Source organism: Acomys russatus, chromosome 14 (genome assembly GCF_903995435.1).
Source record: "Acomys russatus chromosome 14, mAcoRus1.1, whole genome shotgun sequence".
Taxonomy (NCBI): Eukaryota; Metazoa; Chordata; class Mammalia; order Rodentia; family Muridae; genus Acomys; species Acomys russatus.
Window position 1 is genome coordinate 56210759 of NC_067150.1, and position 20771 is coordinate 56231529.

At 45.9% G+C, this 20771-nt stretch overlaps 1 protein-coding gene across 1 annotated transcript in view; it reads right to left on the reverse strand.

Annotated features, from left to right (window-relative positions):
* Window positions 1-1011: 1011 nt before the first annotated feature.
* The window catches only part of Hacd3 (3-hydroxyacyl-CoA dehydratase 3), a 32688-nt gene continuing 12928 nt past the window's right edge, over window positions 1012-20771 (reverse strand). The window contains exons 3-11 of the mRNA XM_051156668.1: window positions 20543-20616; window positions 19613-19777; window positions 17871-17922; window positions 15051-15161; window positions 12277-12404; window positions 7439-7551; window positions 5395-5501; window positions 4829-4960; window positions 1012-1698 (exon numbers count right to left, since the gene is read on the reverse strand). Of these exons, the coding sequence (XP_051012625.1) occupies window positions 1622-1698; window positions 4829-4960; window positions 5395-5501; window positions 7439-7551; window positions 12277-12404; window positions 15051-15161; window positions 17871-17922; window positions 19613-19777; window positions 20543-20616 (959 nt within the window). The 3' untranslated portion in view covers window positions 1012-1621. The remainder of the gene's footprint in view (window positions 1699-4828; window positions 4961-5394; window positions 5502-7438; window positions 7552-12276; window positions 12405-15050; window positions 15162-17870; window positions 17923-19612; window positions 19778-20542; window positions 20617-20771) is intronic.

The following is a 20771-nucleotide window of genomic DNA, read 5'->3' on the forward strand; positions in this document are numbered from 1 at the left end:
ATGTAAATGTTTTAATAGAAATACACAATCTTTCACTTTATCAGACAGCAACACAGGGGATGCTAACAGCAACTAGAACACGGAATTTTGCACAAGGATGCGGCATAGTTGACTGCAAAGCTGACCTGCTGGGTCGCTCCCACAATCGGTGGAAGAAATACCAGAAGGTGATACCAACAATCGGTGACAGAAGCTGAAGACCTGGGAAATATTCTTCAGTGAGATGAGATGTGTCAAACCAACCAGCTTAATGCTAATCCACTTTGAGCTCATTGCAACAACACAAGTCTCCTTTCCCCAAGAACGGCAGAGTGGAAGATCTGGAGCTGCCACTTCTTAGGCTCTTGTTTCCAGTGTTACTTCATTACTTGGTTTCTGTGGAATGCGGTAGGGAGACTGAAGGGGGCTCGTGCAGTAGCCAACCCTCAGCTCCTGACTCTGCTCAGCTCCCCTTAGGGGAGTTTCCTGCAGGAATACAGCTGGGATTCCTACTGCACAGTTTTAACGAGAAGGGAGGGAGGGGGCTATGGTGGCACAAGCCTTTAGTCCTAGCACTCAGGAGGCAGCGGCAGAAGGATCTCTGTGAGTTCAAGGCCAACCTGGTCTGTGGAGCAAGTTCTAGGACAGCCATGGCTACACAAGAAACCTGTCTCAATAAACAAAAACAAACAAAACCCACCTAATTAACGGGGGGAAAAAAAAAAACAGGTGTTTGAAGGTCAAAAAAGTAGTGTCACCAATCACTCAGAGAAATACGTAAGTTAACAGACTGAGCTAGCCCAAGAACTGTAGGCTGACTATGCGTATACAGCCCAAGGCAGCTTGTAGGCATGTCTGGTCTACTTCAGGGTTCACATGTGCCAGCGCCACCATTTCTACAGCTGATTCCTGCATCTGTGTTGTCCTCCAACCCCTGCAGCCATTGACATTTGGAACTTATAATCTCAGTGTTTTGCAAGTAATGCTCCATCTTTCTCCGGTATTGCAGACAGTTCTGATTCAGCTAGGAATGAAGTATTCATGGTGTTCCCAGGTTCTAATTGCTTTCTCTAAATCACTCTGCCTCTTCAGTGCTTGGTAAGTACTGAGTCATCAATATCTTTAGGCCAAAAGACATCAAATACGATGAGTTCTCTAGCCCTACTCTGACTCAAAATGTTTTATCAGTGACCAAGCTCACCTGATTTTCAAAAAGCCAGTGGTACCCCACTACACAAGTAATGGCTTGGGTATAATATATACTCGGTCCTGCCTGGGTCGCTTTTGACAATGTTCAATGGAAAAATGTAGTCTTGTTTTTTCATTTTTCACAAGCAATAGCAGAAAGACCAAGCCCTAACTGTGAAGATAGACAGTGCTGCAGGGAAGAGCACAGCCGTGAGGAGGTGTCGGCCAGTCCCTGTGGCTAAGTACACAAGAGTGAACCTGTTGTCAGATACCAGAGACCCTTGTCATGCAAGTACAACACTAAGATAAGACAGTAAATTCAGGAATGTTACTGGGAAAGGAGACAGCCTTACTTTAAAAAAAAACAAACAAACAAAACACATTTACATCAGTACAAGAAGGTAAAACAGTAAGAATAATAGAATCAGCTCAAATAAAGCTACCAAATTTCTCTTTAGTGGAGCTTTTTCTTTTTTTGTCCATACCGCCGCCTGCGCTGTTTATAAAGGTGACGAAAATTAATATATAACCCTGCAAAACAAAAACAACAACAAAAAAACCAACTGATTAGAATGTCTTTGTAACTAGGAGTGGAGGTGTGTGGTGTTCCCCATGCATCACAGCACTAAATCTGCTTAGCTGCATCTTAACCCAGCAGCAGCAGCTCTGCACTAGGGGTGGCCCAGCCCCTCCTGGGAGCGTCCTGCTTCTGTTCTCTTCTGCAGCTTTAGACAAAGATAAACCTTGTCTGGTAAACAAGGTTAAGACCAACAATCTACCAAGCTTCAGCTCCTGCCTATAGTCTGCTAGTCTGATTGCATGTCTCAATCGTTAAGACATTTGAGTATTAATAATGCTCATCAATACAGCTCACCCCTACACTGATTTAAGCTCAGGATTTTTTTTTACCTGTTTTTTTCCCCTTATGTATTTAATGAATGCCTGAATCAGATATGGAAGTCTACTCAAGAACACAGAGTAAGCAGCAGTCTATAAGTACAATGCAGTAAGTGAGGAAACAGAATTCCAGAGAAAAATTTCAGTTCTACTGAACTAGCAAGTTCTGTAGCTTAGCCTCACCTCAGTTCCCTCGTTTGTACAATTGGGATAAACACTTCACAGACTCTGAAAGGAAAGTGTATAACATACACCACCTGGTTAAGACACAAAATTGTGGGGGGCTGAAGAGATGGCTCAGCGGTTAATAGCACTGACTGCTCTTCCAGAGGTCCTGAGTTCAATTCCCAGCAACCACATGGGGGCTCACAACCATCTATGATGTGATCTGATGCCCTCTTCTGGCCTGTGGGTGCACATGCAGGCAGAGCATTGTATACATAATAAATAAATAAATCTTTTAAAAAAAAAAAAAGAAAAGAAAAAAAAGACCCCAAATTGTAAATTTTGGATTTACTTCTTTTTTGATAATATGCAGGTATCTTTTGAATTAAACAACAACATGAAGGAAAGATAATAGGATCAGTGCATATTAAAATATTTCTACTCTTTTTCTTGGAGACAGAGTCCTACTCTATTGCCGGGGCTAACCTTGGACCTGAGGCACTCTTCCAGCCTCTGTTTCCCTGGGGCTGTGATTACAAATGTGAGCCCCCACACAGAGCGCCAACTTTTTTACTAGATCTGGGGGCCTCCTAAAGGGTATAAATCTCCCACACTAGATGATCACTAGACTTCCTACCTTCTCAAAATCCTTGTACTGTTGGTCTTGTCGTTGAGGGTGGTGACCTCTAAGATGGCCATCATAATCCCTTCCCCCTAGGTACTTCCTGGCTGGTCTTTCGCACTGAGCCTGACCAGTCTGAGTAATGGCTTGAGTTCCTGCTGGCAGGTCACAGAAGGTGCGAGGGCTTCTGGTTGTCTCAGCCTAGCTACTCACTGGCCCTCGGTAAAGCCATATCAGGAACAGTCACATGGAGAGGGTCTTTGGCAGCCTCAAGAGTAAGCTCAGAACTAATACTCTGGCCTGTTGGGGCCTGACCAAGAAGCTGCACCCTCAGCAGGCCTCTGAGTGAAAGTCTATGAGATCTGGAACCAAAAGCACCTCCTAGGCCACTTTCTGGCTCTCAGAAACTGGTAACAATACTTGTTTTCAGCTGCTAAGTCTTGATAATTTGTTACACACCAAGAAAACTAATATACTGCCAGTAGCTGAACCTGCTGTATACAACACAAGCCAAACACAGACATTTAAAGGAACCCTTGAGTTACAATGGCTTTCAAGTAATTACAGTGTACTTCTTGTTCTTGTTCTTCCTCCTCCTCCTCTCTTTTAAATAACTTATTTTTATTTTATGTGCATTGGTGTTTTGCCTGCATGTGTGTCTGGGAGAAAGTCAGATCCTGGGATTAACAGGCAGTTGTGAGCTGCCCTGTAGGTGTCGGGAACTGAACCTGGGTCCTCTGAAAGAGCAGTCAGTCCTTTTAACCATTGAGCCATCATGTCTCCAGCCCCTCCTGCTGGTTCTTAGCTTTTATAAATTAATCTAGAATTTGTGTTTTATACAAACCTAAGTTACCTAGCAGGTAGTCATGATCTGCAGGAGGCTTTCTAACAACCCCGGCTGCTCAGAGGCCATCACCACCTTTGCCAACACCTATACTTCCTTTTCCTCTCCCCAAGAAAAGGCTTCTCTGTGCATCCATAGCTGTCCTGGAACTCGCTCTCAGAGGCCACATCCTCAAACTCAGCATGCTCCTGCCTCTGCCTCCAGAGTACTGGGATTAAAGGCATGCACCACCACCACTCGGCTTGTATTTCTACCTCTCAACATGTGGGCGAGGAATTAATGTGTAAATGTAACAGGAACTCTCTTTTAATTTTCTTTATATTAAGACTAGGCTCAAGAGCCGGGCGGTGGTGGCGCACACCTTTAATCCCAGCACTTGGGAGGCAGAGGCAGGCGGATTGCTGTGAGTTGAAGGCCAGCCTGGTCTACAAAGCAAGTCCAGGACAGCCAAGGCTACCCTGTCTCAAAACAACAACAACAACCCAAAAACAAAAGAAAACAAAAAACGATTGAGCTGTAATCTGAATAAATTAATTAAATAAAAATTTTTTTAAAAAAAGAAAAAGAAAAAAAAATGGGCTGGAGAGATAGCTCAGAGGTTAAGAGCACTGCCTGCTCTTCCAAAGGTCTTGAGTTCAATTCCAAGCAACCACATGGTGGCTCATGACCATCTATAATGATCTAGTGCCTTCGTCTGGAGGAGGCACACATGCAAGCAAAACACTGTATACTTAATAAATAAATAAATGTTAAAAAAAAAAAATGACTAGGCTCAGATTTCCTTGCGTAGGCAATTGTGCCTCAGCCCCCAAGCAGGTCAGAATCCAGGTAGCATGGCTACTGTCTCCCGCTGTTGTAGAAGAGCGCTCAGTGGTTCATCAAGAGATGACATATGGTATTTCCCCAATACCCATATATATGACAGACTCCCAGTGACCAAGAACAGTCACAGTTCAGCTACTGTAGACCTGAGAGAAAAGATTTCCAAATGCAGCATAGTCTTCTACAGGGTGTTTTCCCACTGAGAACCTTCCCCGGCCACACTTTCAGAAGCAGAGCCATGAAAACAGGACCACTTAGCCGCCCTGATGAAAGCATGACAAGAGCAATGTGCACACATAGCTAGTACTTACCTAAAAATAACATCACAAGGTAAGCTTGAAGGAAGAAGGAGAATCTGACTTTCACCTTCGCTGGATACGGCAAAGTGAAACTGAACCGTCCTGACTCGTTGAACACTGGAATGGACTGGATCACTGCCACAGCTGGAAACAGGTGTGAGAAGCCAATGGAACAGGTGCATGCAGCAGCAGCAGCCTCCAGCACCTCAGGCCCACCGCCCCAGCAGGCTGCAGGAGATGCGCCCCACCCCACTCCCTTTGCACAGAGAGCTCCCAGCGACTTCTCACATTGCCTCTAAGTTGTCACCAGAGACTGACTGTTTCCTCACCTACAAAATGAGGAAGAAATCCCTGCCTGATCTACTCAGTTTGCTAATATGAAAACAGCACATGACTGAGGAGCATGCAGCACATGAGACCCAGCTACCAGACCTTGTGAAACGAGCCTCATGCCTCTGGAATAGTCATACAAAAAGAAGCCACCAGGAAGAAGCCCCACATTGACTAGAGCAAAGCCTCTTATCCACATGAGCACCCCTAGGAGCCACCCTATGGGAACCTAAAGTGTCTAAAATTACCTTCTGACAAGCATCCCAGGGGGTACAAGGGGATCCACACAGTGTAGCGAAGCCACGTGAGCACCTTCCAGTCCATGTCGACGCAGGCAAGCATGTAGAAGGGGTACCTATTGGAGAACAGAGATCAGAAATAGCAGCCACCAGCAGAGATGAGTGCTCACAAACACCAAAGAGTGAGTCCTCCCGTGCAGCATGTGGCTTCAGAACAGAATTATAGTCCTGGGTTAGGTCATTCCAAACTCCCACCAGACTCCATTCCTCCTCCCTGCTGAGAGGCTCAGTGTGCATGCTGGATGCTTAGAACCCATCTGGCTTTATTCTAGTTCCCATCTATGTTCTCAATAGGTAGAGATGCAAAACTGCCTCTGGATAAGTGATAAGTGGGTCTATATAATCATACAGAAAGCCTCTAATCTAGAATCAGAAAGGCCCAATCTTAAAGAGACATCACACTGGCCATGGTAGCACATACCATTAGTTCCAGCACAGAGGAAGTAGAGGCGGGCAAATCTCTGAGTTCAAGGGCAGCCAAGGCTACATCATGATACCTAGTCTCTCAAAAAAGAAAAAAGAAAAAAAAGCCGGCGTAGTGGCACATGCCTTTAATCCCACCACTCAGGAGGCAGAGGCAGGCAGATGGCTGTGAGTTCGAGGCCAGCCTGGTCTACAAAGTGAGTCTAGGACAGCCAAGGCTACACAGAGAAACTCTGTCTCAAAAACACAAAAACAAAAACAAAAACAACCTATTTTAAGAAACATCAGAAGAAATTCATTGGCATCTGTTTCAAACCTTTGCATCCGGTGTGCCTGAGGGTACAGATTCAGGCACACTAAGACATGGTGCAGGTACCACTGCCTCTTCCCGCTGCACCATGAACCCTGTCAAACTGTCACTATGCAACCCCAGAGCAGAAGCCTCACTGCATATGACTCAATGGGAAAAAGCAGGCAATATGTATCAGTAGTTAAAGTGGTTAAACACTACTTAAGTGGACAGATTTTTGTTTTGTCTTTGAGAGTCTCTGTTGCAGGATATTCAATCATACTGTGAATCCCAGTGGGGGGGGGGTAACTATTTCTAATCGTGGTGTGACTCACCTTAGCACACACCTTTAATCAAAACAGAATTAAAGTCACCCATAGGTCAAGAGCTGGAGCAAGCAACCAGTTGACAGTGAGTGAACACAGGAAAAAACAAAAACACAAAAAAACAAACCAGATAGAGTAAGAAGTCAGCAGGACGGATAGAGGGATGCACAGGAAGGAGAAGGGAGGAACATTCAGTTTGAGGGTTTTTGAGACGGTGTGGAGAAGGGGCATGCTTTTTTATTTTTTATTTTTATTTTTCCTTCTGGGAATGCTGGCTGAGGAGGAAGGTCAGCTAGGTACTTTCTCTGCCTCTCCTAAGCTAGCAGGCTTTCACCCCAGCATGTGGCTCCTGAGTCTTCATTGGTAAAAATCAAACGTTTGGGATTTTGTTTAAAAAAAAAAGTCTTAATCTGTACATCAGGCTGACCTCAAATTCATGGCAATCCTCCTGCCTCAGACTCTCTGAGTCCTGGAATTACAGGTGTATGCCACTATACCAGTCACTTGAAAAAGGATATTTGTTATTGACAATCCAGCGTGGGGAAAAAAAAAAAAAAAAACAGAGAAGCTACACTGGAGACTGAGTAGTCTTTAGTAACAGGGTCTTACGACGCCCTTGGGAAGGCTCTTAACTAACCCCATCCAGCCTGGATTGCCACCTGGCCTCGTGTTCCCCCAGCCTTTTCAGGTATTTCCTCCTGGATGGGCCCTGGGTCTTCTTCGCAACCCAACAGTGAGACTCTGGAGCTGCGGCAGGATGAGTCTTGCGTTCCACGGTTCTCTTTGCTCCCTACAGACTGGACTCTAGCCAGCGCCTTAGGATGCTGTCTCAGGGCAGCAGAGCACCTGATGCAGCTAAGGTCCTCACATGTGTAATCCTAGTCCCAAACCAAGTGAAGCGTCCAGCCAAGGCAGCCACATAACACTCCAGAGAGGCGCAGGCGTTTGTACCCACCTGAAAATTTCAATTGCACTCCATGAATAAAACACAAAGAAAACCACAGCTTTGTTTTGCATTTCTTCCATGGTGCCGAAGACGATAAACAGAATAAAATTTCTTCCAAGAAACTATGAAAAAAAAAAAAGACCCAAAAGAGAAATGTAAATGCTGTGTGTAACTGTGTGCGCACACCTATCTTTCTGTATAGCCATGGCATAGCATAGACATGCATGTGCCTTTTCTTTTTCTTTCTTTTTTTTTTTCTGAGACAGGGTCTCTCTGTGTTATCTTGGCTTTCCCGGACTCCCTTTGTAGACCAGGCAGGCCTCGAACTCACAGTGATCCACCTGCCTCTGCCTCCTGAGTGCTGGGATTACAGGTGTGCGCCACCACACCCAGCTAAAGACTCCCTTCTTAAACCCTTTCTTTCTAATGTTTTATGTGTGTATGTGTGTGGTGGGGGGGAGGTGGTGGAAATGAGTACGCCATGATGTACTGTGGGAGGTCAGAGGACTTGCAGGAGTCAGTTCTCTCTTACCACGTGAGTTGCCAGAATGGAACTATGGGTTGGAGCTTTTACCCATTTCATGGTCCCTTGTTACATATTGGAAAATTTATCCAAACCCGGTAACCTGCTTCTCTATTTCCCACACTCAACTCTACAGTAGCTGACGTACAGGAGCGCACCACCACATCTAGCCGTCACCTCACTGCTTTACATTTCAACACATTCTTAACTTTTTTGGGGGGGGGGGTTAGTTTTTCGAGACACGGTTTCTCTGTGTAGCCTTGGCTGTCCTGGACTCACTTTGTAGACCAGGCTGGCCTTGAACTCACAGAGATCCGCTGCCTCTGCCTCCCGAGTGCTGAGATTAAAGGCGTGCGCCACCACACCCGGCTTAACTTTTTTCTTTTAAGACAAGGTTATGATACATAGTCCTGGCTGGACCTCAACTGATCTCTTAAAGTGGTGAGACTTAAGGCATGTGTCACCATGCCACCTCCCAACCCCAGCCACATGAATATTTCCTATTCTGCAAGTGTTAACTCTCACAGCTACAATTCCTGTGGCCTATAGTCCGATGTTTCTTGCATACAGGGTCTTGTTTCTTTAGTTTTATGATCTTTGTTTGGAAGCCTCCCATTTTCTTTGGAAACAAATCTATAAATTCTTTGAGGCTAGATGAAGAATTTTCTTAAGATTCATTTTACTCTATTTATATATTCAGTGTTCTGCCTGCATGTGCGCCTGCACACCAGGAGAGGGCGCCAGATCTCATTACAGATGGTTATGAGCCACCATGTGGTTGCTGGGAATTGAACTCGGGACCTTTGGAAGAGCTCTTCTGGGCCACTCTCCGTTATTTTTAACAATGTATATGTAAATGCAGGTGCTCTTGGAGGCCAGAGGCACAAATCTCCTGGAACTGGAATCAGAGGTGGTTGGGAGCGACCCAATGTGGGTACTGAGAGCCGAACTCGGATCCTCTACAGGACCTGTCCTTAACCACTGAGCCATCTCTCTGGGCCCCCAGAGGTAATTTCAACAGAGGAGATCTGTTTGCTTTTTCTAGAGTCCAAGAGTAACAATAGTTGGGGATGACTTTAATGTCTGTACCGTGAGGACTGTGTAAACAGCAAGGAGACAGAAATTCTGTTACAGATCCCTCTGGAGGACTCAAGGTCTATTGTTTTGTTTTGTTGAGACTGATCTCACCTGCTACTCTAGGCTGGTCTTGCACTTGAGACCTTCCCATCTTAATCTCCCAAGTGCTGGGGCTGCAGGCCTGGGCCACCATGCCAGCTCCCAAGTGCTGGGGCTGCAGGCCTGGGCCACCATGCCAGCTCCCAAGTGCTGGGGCTGCAGGCCTGGGCCACCATGCCAGCTCCCAAGTGCTGGGGCTGCAGGCCTGGGCCACCATGCCAGCTCCCAAGTGCTGGGGCTGCAGGCCTGGGCCACCATGCCAGCTCCCAAGTGCTGGGGCTGCAGGCCTGGGCCACCATGCCAGCTCCCAAGTGCTGGGGCTGCAGGCCTGGGTCACCATGCCAGCTCCCAAGTGCTGGGGCTGCAGGCCTGGGCCACCATGCCAGCTCCCAAGTGCTGGGGCTGCAGGCCTGGGCCACCATGCCAGCTCCCAAGTGCTGGGGCTGCAGGCCTGGGCCACCATGCCAGCTCCCAAGTGCTGGGGCTGCAGGTCTGGGCCACCATGCCAGCTCCCAAGTGCTGGGGCTGCAGGCCTGGGCCACCATGCCAGCTCCCAAGTGCTGGGGCTGCAGGCCTGGGCCACCATGCCAGCTCCCAAGTGCTGGGGCTGCAGGCCTGGGCTACCATGCCAGCTCCCAAGTGCTGGGGCTGCAGGCCTGGGCCACCATGCCAGCTCCCAGAGAGAGGTTTTTACTCTCTACTTCAGGTCTCGCACACCTCGTTATGGCTTGCAACTGAGGTTTTGTGCTTTTACAGATGGGTGTTCAGCTCAGCTCTGCATGCCCAAAATCACTTTGGTTTTTTGGCGTGCTCATCGCTAAGCTGGTATTTCCTTCCTGTATCTACATTAGCACCATGCGTGTTCATCTAGATACCTAATCTGCGGCATTTCCTCAAAAAAATATACTCTGCTATGTTTTGCAAAGCTAAGTAAACACATTTTAGTCTACTGGTCCACGACATTTTATACATAAAATGTTTTCCATCAAACCACTTCAGCTAAGCACCAGGCCTGATTCTTCAATTTTTCCTCAAAGAACAAGAAAGTGACTCTTCCCTTGCTTCCTAGGCTTTTGTTTTTTGTTTGGTTTGTTTTGTTTTTTTCAAGCCAGGGTTTCTCTGTGTAGCCCTGGCTGTCCTGGACTCGCTTTGTAGACCAGGCTGGCCTCGAACTGACGAGTGCTGGGATTAAAGGTGTGCGCCACCACGCCCGGTGCTTCCTAGGCTTTTGGTCTCCAGTGCTTTCGTATTATTCCTGCTCCCTATGCAGGAAATGTCATTCGAGTTCCTCCTGTCCTCATTATGCACAGTAACCCATAGTAACCCCTCAATGCATGTCAAGTGCTCCAGGCAACCTGCTGTGACAAATTCAGGCCCCACGTCCAAGTCAAAGTAAGCCCTGCCCCTGCACACACTCCTGCCCAGGCCCAGAAGCTTCCCACCCGCCGCGGCCTACATGGACAGCACTCCCTGCGTAGATGGTCATTCTGAGTCTATGCCTTCCACTTGGCAAAGCAAAACAAAACAAAAAACCAGAATTCTTACTTATCATGGTTGTTAACATACAGGACTTAATACTCCATATTACTGCATCACACACTACCTCCTGTTACTTTTTAATTTTTAATTTTTTTTTGAGACAGGGTTTCTCTGTGTAGCCCTGGCTGTCCTGGACTCACCCTATAGAACAGTCTGGCCTCAGACTCAGAGATCTGCCTGACTCTGTCACCTGAGTGCTGGGATTAAAGGCGTTTGCCAGCACCACCCAGCCCCTGCTACTTTTTAAGCTAAAGAAAACCCCATAAATAACAATGTCTGCTGCATTAACTACACCTGTATTAACTATAACTTTCCATGCAACTGACAGTGAGAGTGCACGGCTGGGAGAGAAGAAAAGCACAGAGTGCACACCACGTCAGCCCTGAGATGAGCCCAGCAGCTGTGCCCAGCGGCTTGCCTCTGCCCTTGGGCAGTGTGTTCTTCACAGCATGTGACCTGCTAACAAGCAGGACAAGGAGGACCAAAGGCCACGGTGCCCACTGCTGACAGCAACCGACTGAGGCAACACAGAGGTACTGGAGGGAACAAAAACACTTCCAATTTCTAAACTTCAGCAGCTAGCTGGGGGTGGTGGCACAGCCTATAATCCCAGCACTGGGGAGGCAGAGGCAGGCGCATCGCTGTGAGTTCGACGCCAGCCTGGTCTACAAAACAGTCAAGGCTACACAGAGAAACCCTGTCTCAAAAAAATAAACAAACAAACTATAGCAGCTAACGCCACCTAGACACACTGCAGAAAGAACAGAGGGGCAGGAATTCCTTGTCCAAACAGGACTTGAGCTTCTCTGCTCTTGCCTGACAATCAAACGTCCCTAGATAATTTTGTCATTTTATGAAAGTGTGATAAACAACAAAACAGGCCAGCAATGTGAAAATATGCTTTGGAAAAATAACAGTGCTTTAAATTTTTCCTTCAAGGCCAGATGTGGTAACGTTAGTTCCAGTACCTGGCAGGCAGAGGAAAGAGGATCTCTGAGTTTGAGACCAAACTGATCTATAGAACAAATTTTAGGACAGCCAGGACTAAGGAGACCCTGACTCAAAACAAATTTAAAAATTAAAAAACTAGGGCTGGAGAGATGGCTCAGAGGTTAAGTGCACTGCCTGCTCTTCCAAAGGTCCTGAGTTCAATTCCCAGCAAGCACATGGCGGCTGATGGCTATCTATAATGAGATCTGGTGCCCTCTTCTGGTGTATGAGGATATGCAGGCAGAGCACTGTGTACATAATGAATAAATAAATCTTTAAAAAAAAAAAAAAAATTAAAAAACTAAAATTTCCCTATGTGCTGAAATAAAATAGTGCTAGTGGCCGGGTGTGGTGGCGCACGTCTTTAATCCCAGCACTTGGGAGGCAGAGGCAGGCGGATCGCTGTGAGTTCGAGGCCAGCCTGGTCTACAAAGCGAGTCCAGGACAACCAAGGCTACACAGAGAAACCCTGTCTCGAAAATAATAATAATAACAATATAATAAAATAGTGCCATCCTATGTGAGTATGTTTAATAACGAAAACATGGCAGATTGTGAGCTATCTACCGGAAGCACACTGAAGTTATGCACTCCTCACTCACGGTCAACTCTTGCATACCTGGATGAGAGTAGGCAGCACTGGGGAACTCGTGACACCAATCGCGGCATTGAGGGTTTCCACTAGTGCCAGCATCTGGCAGAAGTACATCATGTCGGCCACGGTGTGAAACGTGTCGTAGAAGGACTCTAGGACACAAGCATACATGCCTGGTCAATCAACTGAGTTCTAGCAGAGGCAGGTCTCAAACTGACCGGGCCTTACAGGAAAAGAACTTGCGAGAGAAAACAGACATGGAGTGAGGTTTGTGTTTCTAGCCTAAGCCAGGACAGGCTTCCTGACTCCAGGAAGTGAACACAAAGACTCTGCATTCCCTTCTCCTGGTTAAAAGACAAAGAAAACGGCACACCTAGCTTCCTTCTATTACTATCTGTTGAAAAAAAATCCATGTACAAGACAAAGTGGAAATTCTTTTCAGATCAATTGCCTGTTCTAATTTAAATATAAATCTCCATCATCTAAATTATACGGGCCATCAAAAATTCAATTACACATAAATGCAGAGATAAAGTATTGAATAAAATTAGATTTCAGGAAGACTTGTAGAGATGGCTCAGCAGTTCGCTGCATATATTGCTCTTGTAGAGGACCTGAGTTTGGTACCCGACACCCATATCAGGCAGCTCTACAACTCTAACTCTAAAAGATCCAACTCCCTCTTCTAGTCTCCAAGGGCACAAACATTCAATTGCACATACGCATGTCTGCACACATACTTTTAAGGTTTTTTTAAAAGTTGATTTTACTACTACTACTGCTACTTTTTAATGTATTTTATTGTGTGGCCTGCATGTATGTCTATGCACCACTTGTATGCCTGGGGCCATGGGAGACCAGAGGAGCCATCTGATCATCTGGAAATGGATTTATAGACATTTGTACCATGTGGCTGCTGGGACTCAAACCCAAGTCCTCTGGAAGAGTAACCAGTGCTCTTTTCTTCAGCTCCTAAAAATAAAATCCTTGAAATTAGCCTTCAGCCTGGGCAGTGGTGGTACATGCCTTGAATCCCAGCATTGAGAGGCACAGACAGGTGGGTTGTCTAGCCTACAGAGTGAGTTCCAGGACAGAGCTGTTACACAGTGAAACCTGTGGCGGAATGTCTCGAGTGGATGTAACAGTTGTCAATAAAGTGCTGTTTAGCCAATCAGAGGGGCAGAAGGACAGGAAGTGGAAGGCGGGGCGTCCAAGAGCCGGGAGCCAGTCAGTTGAGAGTGGGTGGGGAGAAGTTGGAGGAGGATCAGATTGGCAAGTGATGAGGGTATAATGTAGGTTACTGAGGACATAGGATTAGAGTAGTTTATTTTAGTTTATTAGTAGATTAGTAGTAGTTCTGCCTGGCGTAGTGCTTGCAGCTTTAAAATACACTACAGTCCCACTTCTATCAGTTATTGTCTTTTTAGGCCTTACAATTAAGATAACTGCAACAGAAACCCTGTCTGAAAGACCACAAAAAAAAAAAAAAAAAAAGAGCCGGGCGTGGTAGTGCACGCCTTAGGAGGCAGAGGCAGGTGGATCGCTGTGAGTTCGAGGCCAGCCTGGTCTACAAAGCAAGTCTAGGACAGCCAAGGCTACACAGAGAAACCCTGTCTTGAAAAAAACAAAAAAAAATTTTTTTTAATTAAAAAAAAAAAAAAAAAAAAAAAAAATATATATATATATATATATATATATATATATATATATATATTTAAAAGGCCTTAACTGTGTTTGTATCTTTGTAGCTTTAGGGCTAATAGTTCTTAGAATTTTAAGAATCTATCTTAACTAAAAAAAACAAAAAACAAAAATCCAATTTTTTTAAGGCTTTCCTCTGAAACATTTCTGGGGCTTTTTTGTTTGTTTTGTTATTTTGATTTTTCAAGACAGAGTTTCTCTGTGTTATAGCCCTGACTGTCTTGGAACTCTCTTTGTAGACCAGGCTGGCCTCAAATTCACAGAGATCCACCTGCCTCTGCCTATGCCCCCCGAGTGCTGGGATTACAGGCGTGCGCCGCCGCACACAGCTTCTGAAACATTCCTAAGTGCATTACTATATACGTGGTCTAAACATCTAAGAGTATAGAACATTAAAGTAAGTTACTGGATAAAAGCTCAAAATGGGCCTGGAGAGATGGCTCAGAGGTTAAAAGCACTGGCTGCTCTTCAGAGATCCTGAGTTCAATTCCCAGAAACCACATGGCAGCTCACAACCATCTATAATGTGATCTGATGCCGTCTTCTGGCGTGCAGGCGTACATGCAGATAAGGTACTCATATATACAGAATTAATAAATAAATCTTTTTAAAAATATTCCAAAAAGAAAAAAATTCATTTCTCTTTTCAAACATTTATATTTTCTATTATATTTTATTTTTCCCATACCTACTTTTCAAAAGAAACTGAATCTTCAAATCATCTACTTTCAAAATAATGGAAAACTGTATTTTCTCTAATCTTTCTATATACTGGTTTGCAAGCTGGTTTGGCAACTTCCTCTTTTATATGGCTACGATCAAACAGGAAAAAACAATTTATACATTAACTCTTTCTATATGCTTCGTAACACCACCAGTGAATATTCCTCCCTGATGAAGACACGTGGGACGTTTCTAACTTAATGCCACATGTGTCACATGTGCAGAAGTGAAGCCCTGCTCCAGTCAGCCTGTTCCACCAGGAGGTGGGACATGAGTGTGTGGAAGCATGGCCAAGGACAGGAAGGACAGGAAGCCAAGGACATGTGCAAGGCAGAGAGAGCTACTTCACCTGAGCCCTGAGATTTTATACTTACCTTTTCCCAAAATAAAGAACCGCACTGTCAGGTTGACAAAGATCCAGGAGAAGCCGAGGAGCTGCACCAGGTTATACATGAACAGGTACCCTTTCTTCAAGCTTGTAAGAGCTGCAAAGCAAAACAGGGCGGTAAGCTACTGAACCAAGCGCCTGAGAGAAGCCCTGGGCAGCTCCAACCCTTTCTTTCCCTGGCAGGCCTGACTCTGCACACAAATACCTGGCCCATGTCTTCCAACCTGGGCTCCTTCTCCCATAAAGAAAACATGTGTAACATTGTCTGCCAATGGGTGTGCTCACCAGTCTCCTTTCATAGCCGTGACCAGCTCAGGGGAAAACCCCACCCGTGGCAATGCCTTCAGCTGTTGGTCTAGTTAACATAATCTACAGATACCTCTTCTCCAAAAAAATTTTTAAGATCATGCAGGTCAAACTGGATCACACAGTAGAAGCAGTAAATGAAAAAAAAATCTGATGTTTGGTCATTTATTCACGGAGCCAGTCCTGGCTCAACACAGTGTGCCAGCCCACAAAGGGCACAATGGGAATCAAAGAGAGCAAGAGCACAGCGCTGTCTCTAGAAGCTCATGATGCATTGGAAAGCCACAGCACAAGCCAGAGGGAGACAAAATGCCTTTTAAAAAACAGACATTAGGCTGGGGAGAAGGCATTAGGCTGGTCTATATGGATACGCCGGGGTCTGAGCTGTGCCTCTAGAAATGGCCAGGATGAGGATCCAGCCAGAGGAAGGAAGATGTGGACACTCATTCGGTCCATTATGAAGGGCTTGGCCTTACAGCCTCCTCACTAGATAGAAGTAAAGAAAGGACAGGAAGGACGGGTCTCAGGCAGACAGGGGGTGCTCAGCCTCTCTCGCTCCAGGGGAACTGTGTTATTAATATTCTCATCCACACTTGGCTGATACCCAAAACACCACATTTAATAGTGTGATCAAACAAAGATCAGCCCATTCACGAGACCAAAAGATACCAGACATCACACACTTGGTCACACTTCTTCATAATACAAAAATGTATACTTTCAGGCTCTATCACCAGGAAACAATGAATTTTGAAAAAACAGTTAAAGCCTTGTCTAGCATCCTAAAATCCATTTATTAAAGTTTAAACACACACACACACACACAGACAGACACACATGTTAATGTAAATATCAAAGGTGATCTTAAGAAAAACAGCTTTAAAAAAAAAACTTTATTATTGGGCTAGTCATTTTGGTACCCAGGACTTTGGAGGCAGAGGCAGGAGGATAGCTGTGAGTTTGAGGTCAGCCTGGTCTATATAGTGAGTTCCAGGCCAGCCAACGGCTATTTTGTGAGACCTTGTCTCAAAATTTTTAAACAAAGCTATTATCATTATTATTATTATTATTGGGTGGGTGTGCATGCTAGGGCTCGAGTGCAGAGGTCAGAGATGAACTCTGTGATGTCAGTCTCTCTTCCCACCTTTATGTGGGTTTCAGAGAATTCAGGTTCTTGAAGGAAAGCATCATCATCAAAGTGGCCTCTGACATTGGTCTTTGCCTCCACTAACCCTCTTTAAAGACTATGTTTTCATTCTTTTAAGACTATTTCTCTAAATTAGTGGCCACTTAGTCCTTTTTTAAGCTCACTTACCACACACACACACACTTAGAATCTTAATATATAAAACACAAGATCTGTGTCAATTAAAGTGGAGCTTCTTGCAAGACCTGCCCCTCCAAAGTATTTCCAGGAACCATTAGGGTACCAGAGGATGCAATATGGAAGGCGCTTCTGTAAAGCGATTTCCTTCCTTACTCGTGGCATGTCAAATAAAGCCCTTGCAAAGGTTTGCTTCAAGATGAGCAATGAGCCTCATCTCGGTCTGCTGTTTTCATGTAATTTTCCCAAGCCCTGCATGAGCCTGCCACTAGAACACCAGCTGCTGAGGGCAGTACTCACGACTAACTCACCCAGAGCTGCTCCTGGGCTTCCAGGCAGGTGTGTAACAGGCAGGCACTGGACTTAAGCACCATCACTGAGAACATCATACATTTACTTATAGACCTTCTTTCTAATAAATGTTTGGTTAGACAAAAGTATTTTTTTCCTAAAATTCTGAATAGCTGGGCAGGGTGGCATATGCCTCTAATCCCAGCACTCAGGAGGCAGAGGCAGGTGAATCTGTGCATGTCTGAGGCCAATCTGATCTACATATTGAATTGCAAGCTATCCAGGAGATCTTGTCTCAAAAAAAAAAAAAAAAAAGAGTAAATAAATGAAAATTAAAACTCTGAAAAGAGGGGGTTAGAGAGCCTGCTCAGTGGTGAAGAACACTTGCTGCTCTTGCAGAGGGCCCTGGTTTGGTTCCAGCACCAACACTGCAGCTCACAACTGGCTGTAACTTCAGTGTCAGGAGCTACAACGCTCTCTACACGGTGCACAGACACACGTGCAGAACACTTCCTACCTGGTAGCTATAGGAATCTGTGGCCCAGCCCTCCAGACTTCAAGTGGGAGAAAACACCAGGCTGAAGGAGTGTGGCCTTAGTCTAACACATTTCCATCGGCCTATAAAGGTTTTGTGCCATCTGCCCTTAGTCCATACAGAAGACCAAGGCTCTTTTCTGCTACAGTAGCCTTGGTTTACTCAGATAAGACCAGTCCCAAGCAGAAAGGAAACATCTTTAAAGGTTAGGCTTTAGTGTGATGTGCCCAGTTTAAAAACTAACCTCAGCCAAGCATTCATCGGGGTAAATTCCCCACTCTCCTGCCACGCCACATCCACCCACCCCCAACTCCATCACAGGTTAACTGGTAACCGCCCCGGCCACTTACTTTCAGGGGAGCCTTCACTTTCTAGTCTGAGTTTATTTAGGCGTTCTTCCTCCTAGAATTTAGACAGAAAGTTTCCAAGAATACAAGTTAGAATTCCCAGATGCTACAGAAGCCCGGGTGCTGGGAACGTGACTTGATTCCAGACACCTCTTCCCACTGTGGTTGGTGGCCTGCTGAGGGGACTGTCCCAGATCACAGTGTCAGCACTGACAGCGCGATATTTATTCATCTGATGGCTAACAGCTAGCTTCCAGACTGCCTGGAGCAATCGTGTACTTTTACAGCTGTAAAGGATACTTTGTAGACTTGTTACAGTGCCCAAGGGATGAGTAGCCAATGGCAGGAAGTGCTGTTTCAGACTTCTACATTTCTAGTAATAAGTTTTTCTTTTTAGAAGCTAAGATCATGATCAGCGTCAGTGTAAACTTATGTTTAGCTTAACATACAAACACACATAACGTTGTATTTCTAAGTATCTGTATGTGTGAGCAGGCACACTTGTTTTTCCTCACTGTCAGATGATCTGGTTGCCAATTATCACTCTGCAAAAATAAGACAGCTTGAGCTGGAGAGATGGCTCAGTGGTTAAGAGCACTGGCTGCTCTTCCAGAGGACCTGGGTTCGATTCCCATCACCCACATAGTGACTTGCAACCATCTCTAATTCCAGTTCCAGGGGAATCTGATGCCCTCTTCTGGCCTCTGTGGACACAGACCTACATGCAGATAAAATACCAACACACATAAAAAGAAAAAAAAAAAGAGAGAGAGAGAGAGAGAGAGAACGCTCCTTAGAGAAAAGGTTATTCTAGGACTCAAGAAAAGGATATACAAGCTATAGATTATAGAGTAAGCAAAAGTAAGAAAGGGTGAGGAGGGGGCTGGGCATGGTGGCGCACACCTGTAATCCCAGCGCTCGGGAGGCAGGGGCAGGTGGATTGCTGTGAGTTCGAGGCCTGCCTGGTCTACAAAACAAGTCCAGGACAGCCAAGGCTAACACAAAAAGACCCTGTCTTGAAAAAACAAACAAACAAACAAACAAAGAGTGAGGAGAAAATTTTTTTAAATCCTACAGTGTGAAGCTTTTGGGAAGAGCATCTAGTGGCCACAGCTGGGATGATGTGAGCAACAAAAACTGTGTTAGATCACAATCCTAAACATAAAATAGTAGAGATGACTGAATGAAGAAATGGGAGAGACCAGGCGTGGTGGCGCACACCTTTAATCCCAGCAACTCAGGAGGCAGAGGCAGGTGGATCCCTGTGAGTTCAAGGCCAGCCTGGTCTACAAAGTGAATCCAGGATAGCCAGGGATACACACACACACACCGAACAAAAAAGAAATGGAAGAGAACAGGTGAATTTCTCATGTAGGAAATTTTCAAATGATATGAAAACAAAACTCCTTACTCTGAAAGTGTGATCCATGCAATGAATTCCTTCCTTCCAAACAGCACAGTGAGGAGTGGGGGAGGACCCTGGTGAACACTGCCATGGCCAGCAGTCCCAAGGGAGCTGTCAACGGTGCTCTGGCTTTTGACTCTATCTTTGGCACGCAATAAGAACGGTCTTTTACCTTCTGCTTCCCCAATCCATCACCTTAGCCTGGCCCTGAGGTACCCACCACATGAACCCCAAGTGAGCCCCACGGGCGGGCCTGCAAGTCAGTGTGTGATGTGTCCCCGTTCCATCAACCCCTCACCGTCTCCATCTTCAGCACTGTGGGCCCAGCATGCTTGCTCACCTTGGCTCTCAGCTCCATTTCCGCATCAGACTCATCCAGCCAGCGGTCGAAGTCAGGGGCCAAGAACAGGGGCCGCTTCTCCTGCTTGGTGAGCCTCTCCCACCACTGACTCACCTTCTTCTGGACTGTGATGTTCACCTGCCTCTGGGTGAGCCTGTACACTGGCTGGAAGACAAGGTGAGAGTGTGAACTCTCCTCCCCTGCTGGCAGGGCTCCAGAGAGGCTGCACGTGCCCCCCCACCCCACCTGCTCCACTTCTGCCAGACATGACCCATGGAGAGCATCCCAGACCAAGGGCTACTGGAAAGAACAGTGGTGTCTGGTCTGGCTTTTCACTCTGCCTCCACGGCAAGCCCATGACAGGTTCTCAGCCCCTACACCACGGCTGACTATTCAGGCTACCTCAGAACAAGCCCCTGCACATGGAGATTTTGAGCTCAAACCCCCAAGCAAGAAGTAGGAATCGAACCCTCAGCTTCCTGAGACTAAAAGTAGGAAATTTCTTCTCTATTCCCAGCATTTTCTTTCAAGACCAGCTGTCTTCATCCTCGCTGCTTCCTAGGATCCTTACTGCCATAGTGACTGGATCTCACCAAAGCCTCAGTGAGGGCTTCAACCACCTGCTGCCCTACTCTCCTCTGCCACCACTAAAATGAGAGAAGACCAGAACTGGAAGAGATATAGAGATTTCATCTGAGCCCTCATTTAACACATGAGAAAATAATGGAAGTTCATGTCACAAATAATGGGTAAGCCCCGAGGCAGCTCTGGGTCCCCAGCATTCCCATCCCTCTGCGGCTAAATCCAGGGCTCTGTTCCCAATTGAACAGTCTCAGCCCCTTTCCTCTTCATCTTCAGACCCTTCACGTCACCTAACTACTAGTGTGCACTTCCTAAGACGGAAAGGTTATGAGGAAGCAGAGAACGTACCTCCGGCTTCACGAGGTCTAAGAACTCCAGGTGAAATTCATAAACATTGTCTCCTTTGGCACCATGTCCCTGAGCTTCAAAGAAAAGAATGTGGATTTTTGTGAATTTGAGCAGAGCAAGGCCACCCAAAAAACAGCCTACAACAGTATTTTGGAAAAGAAGGCAAAAGTTAACAGTTCCATCAAAAGTGTGGGAGTGTAAGGACAGAGTGAGCCAACAGCTGGATAAG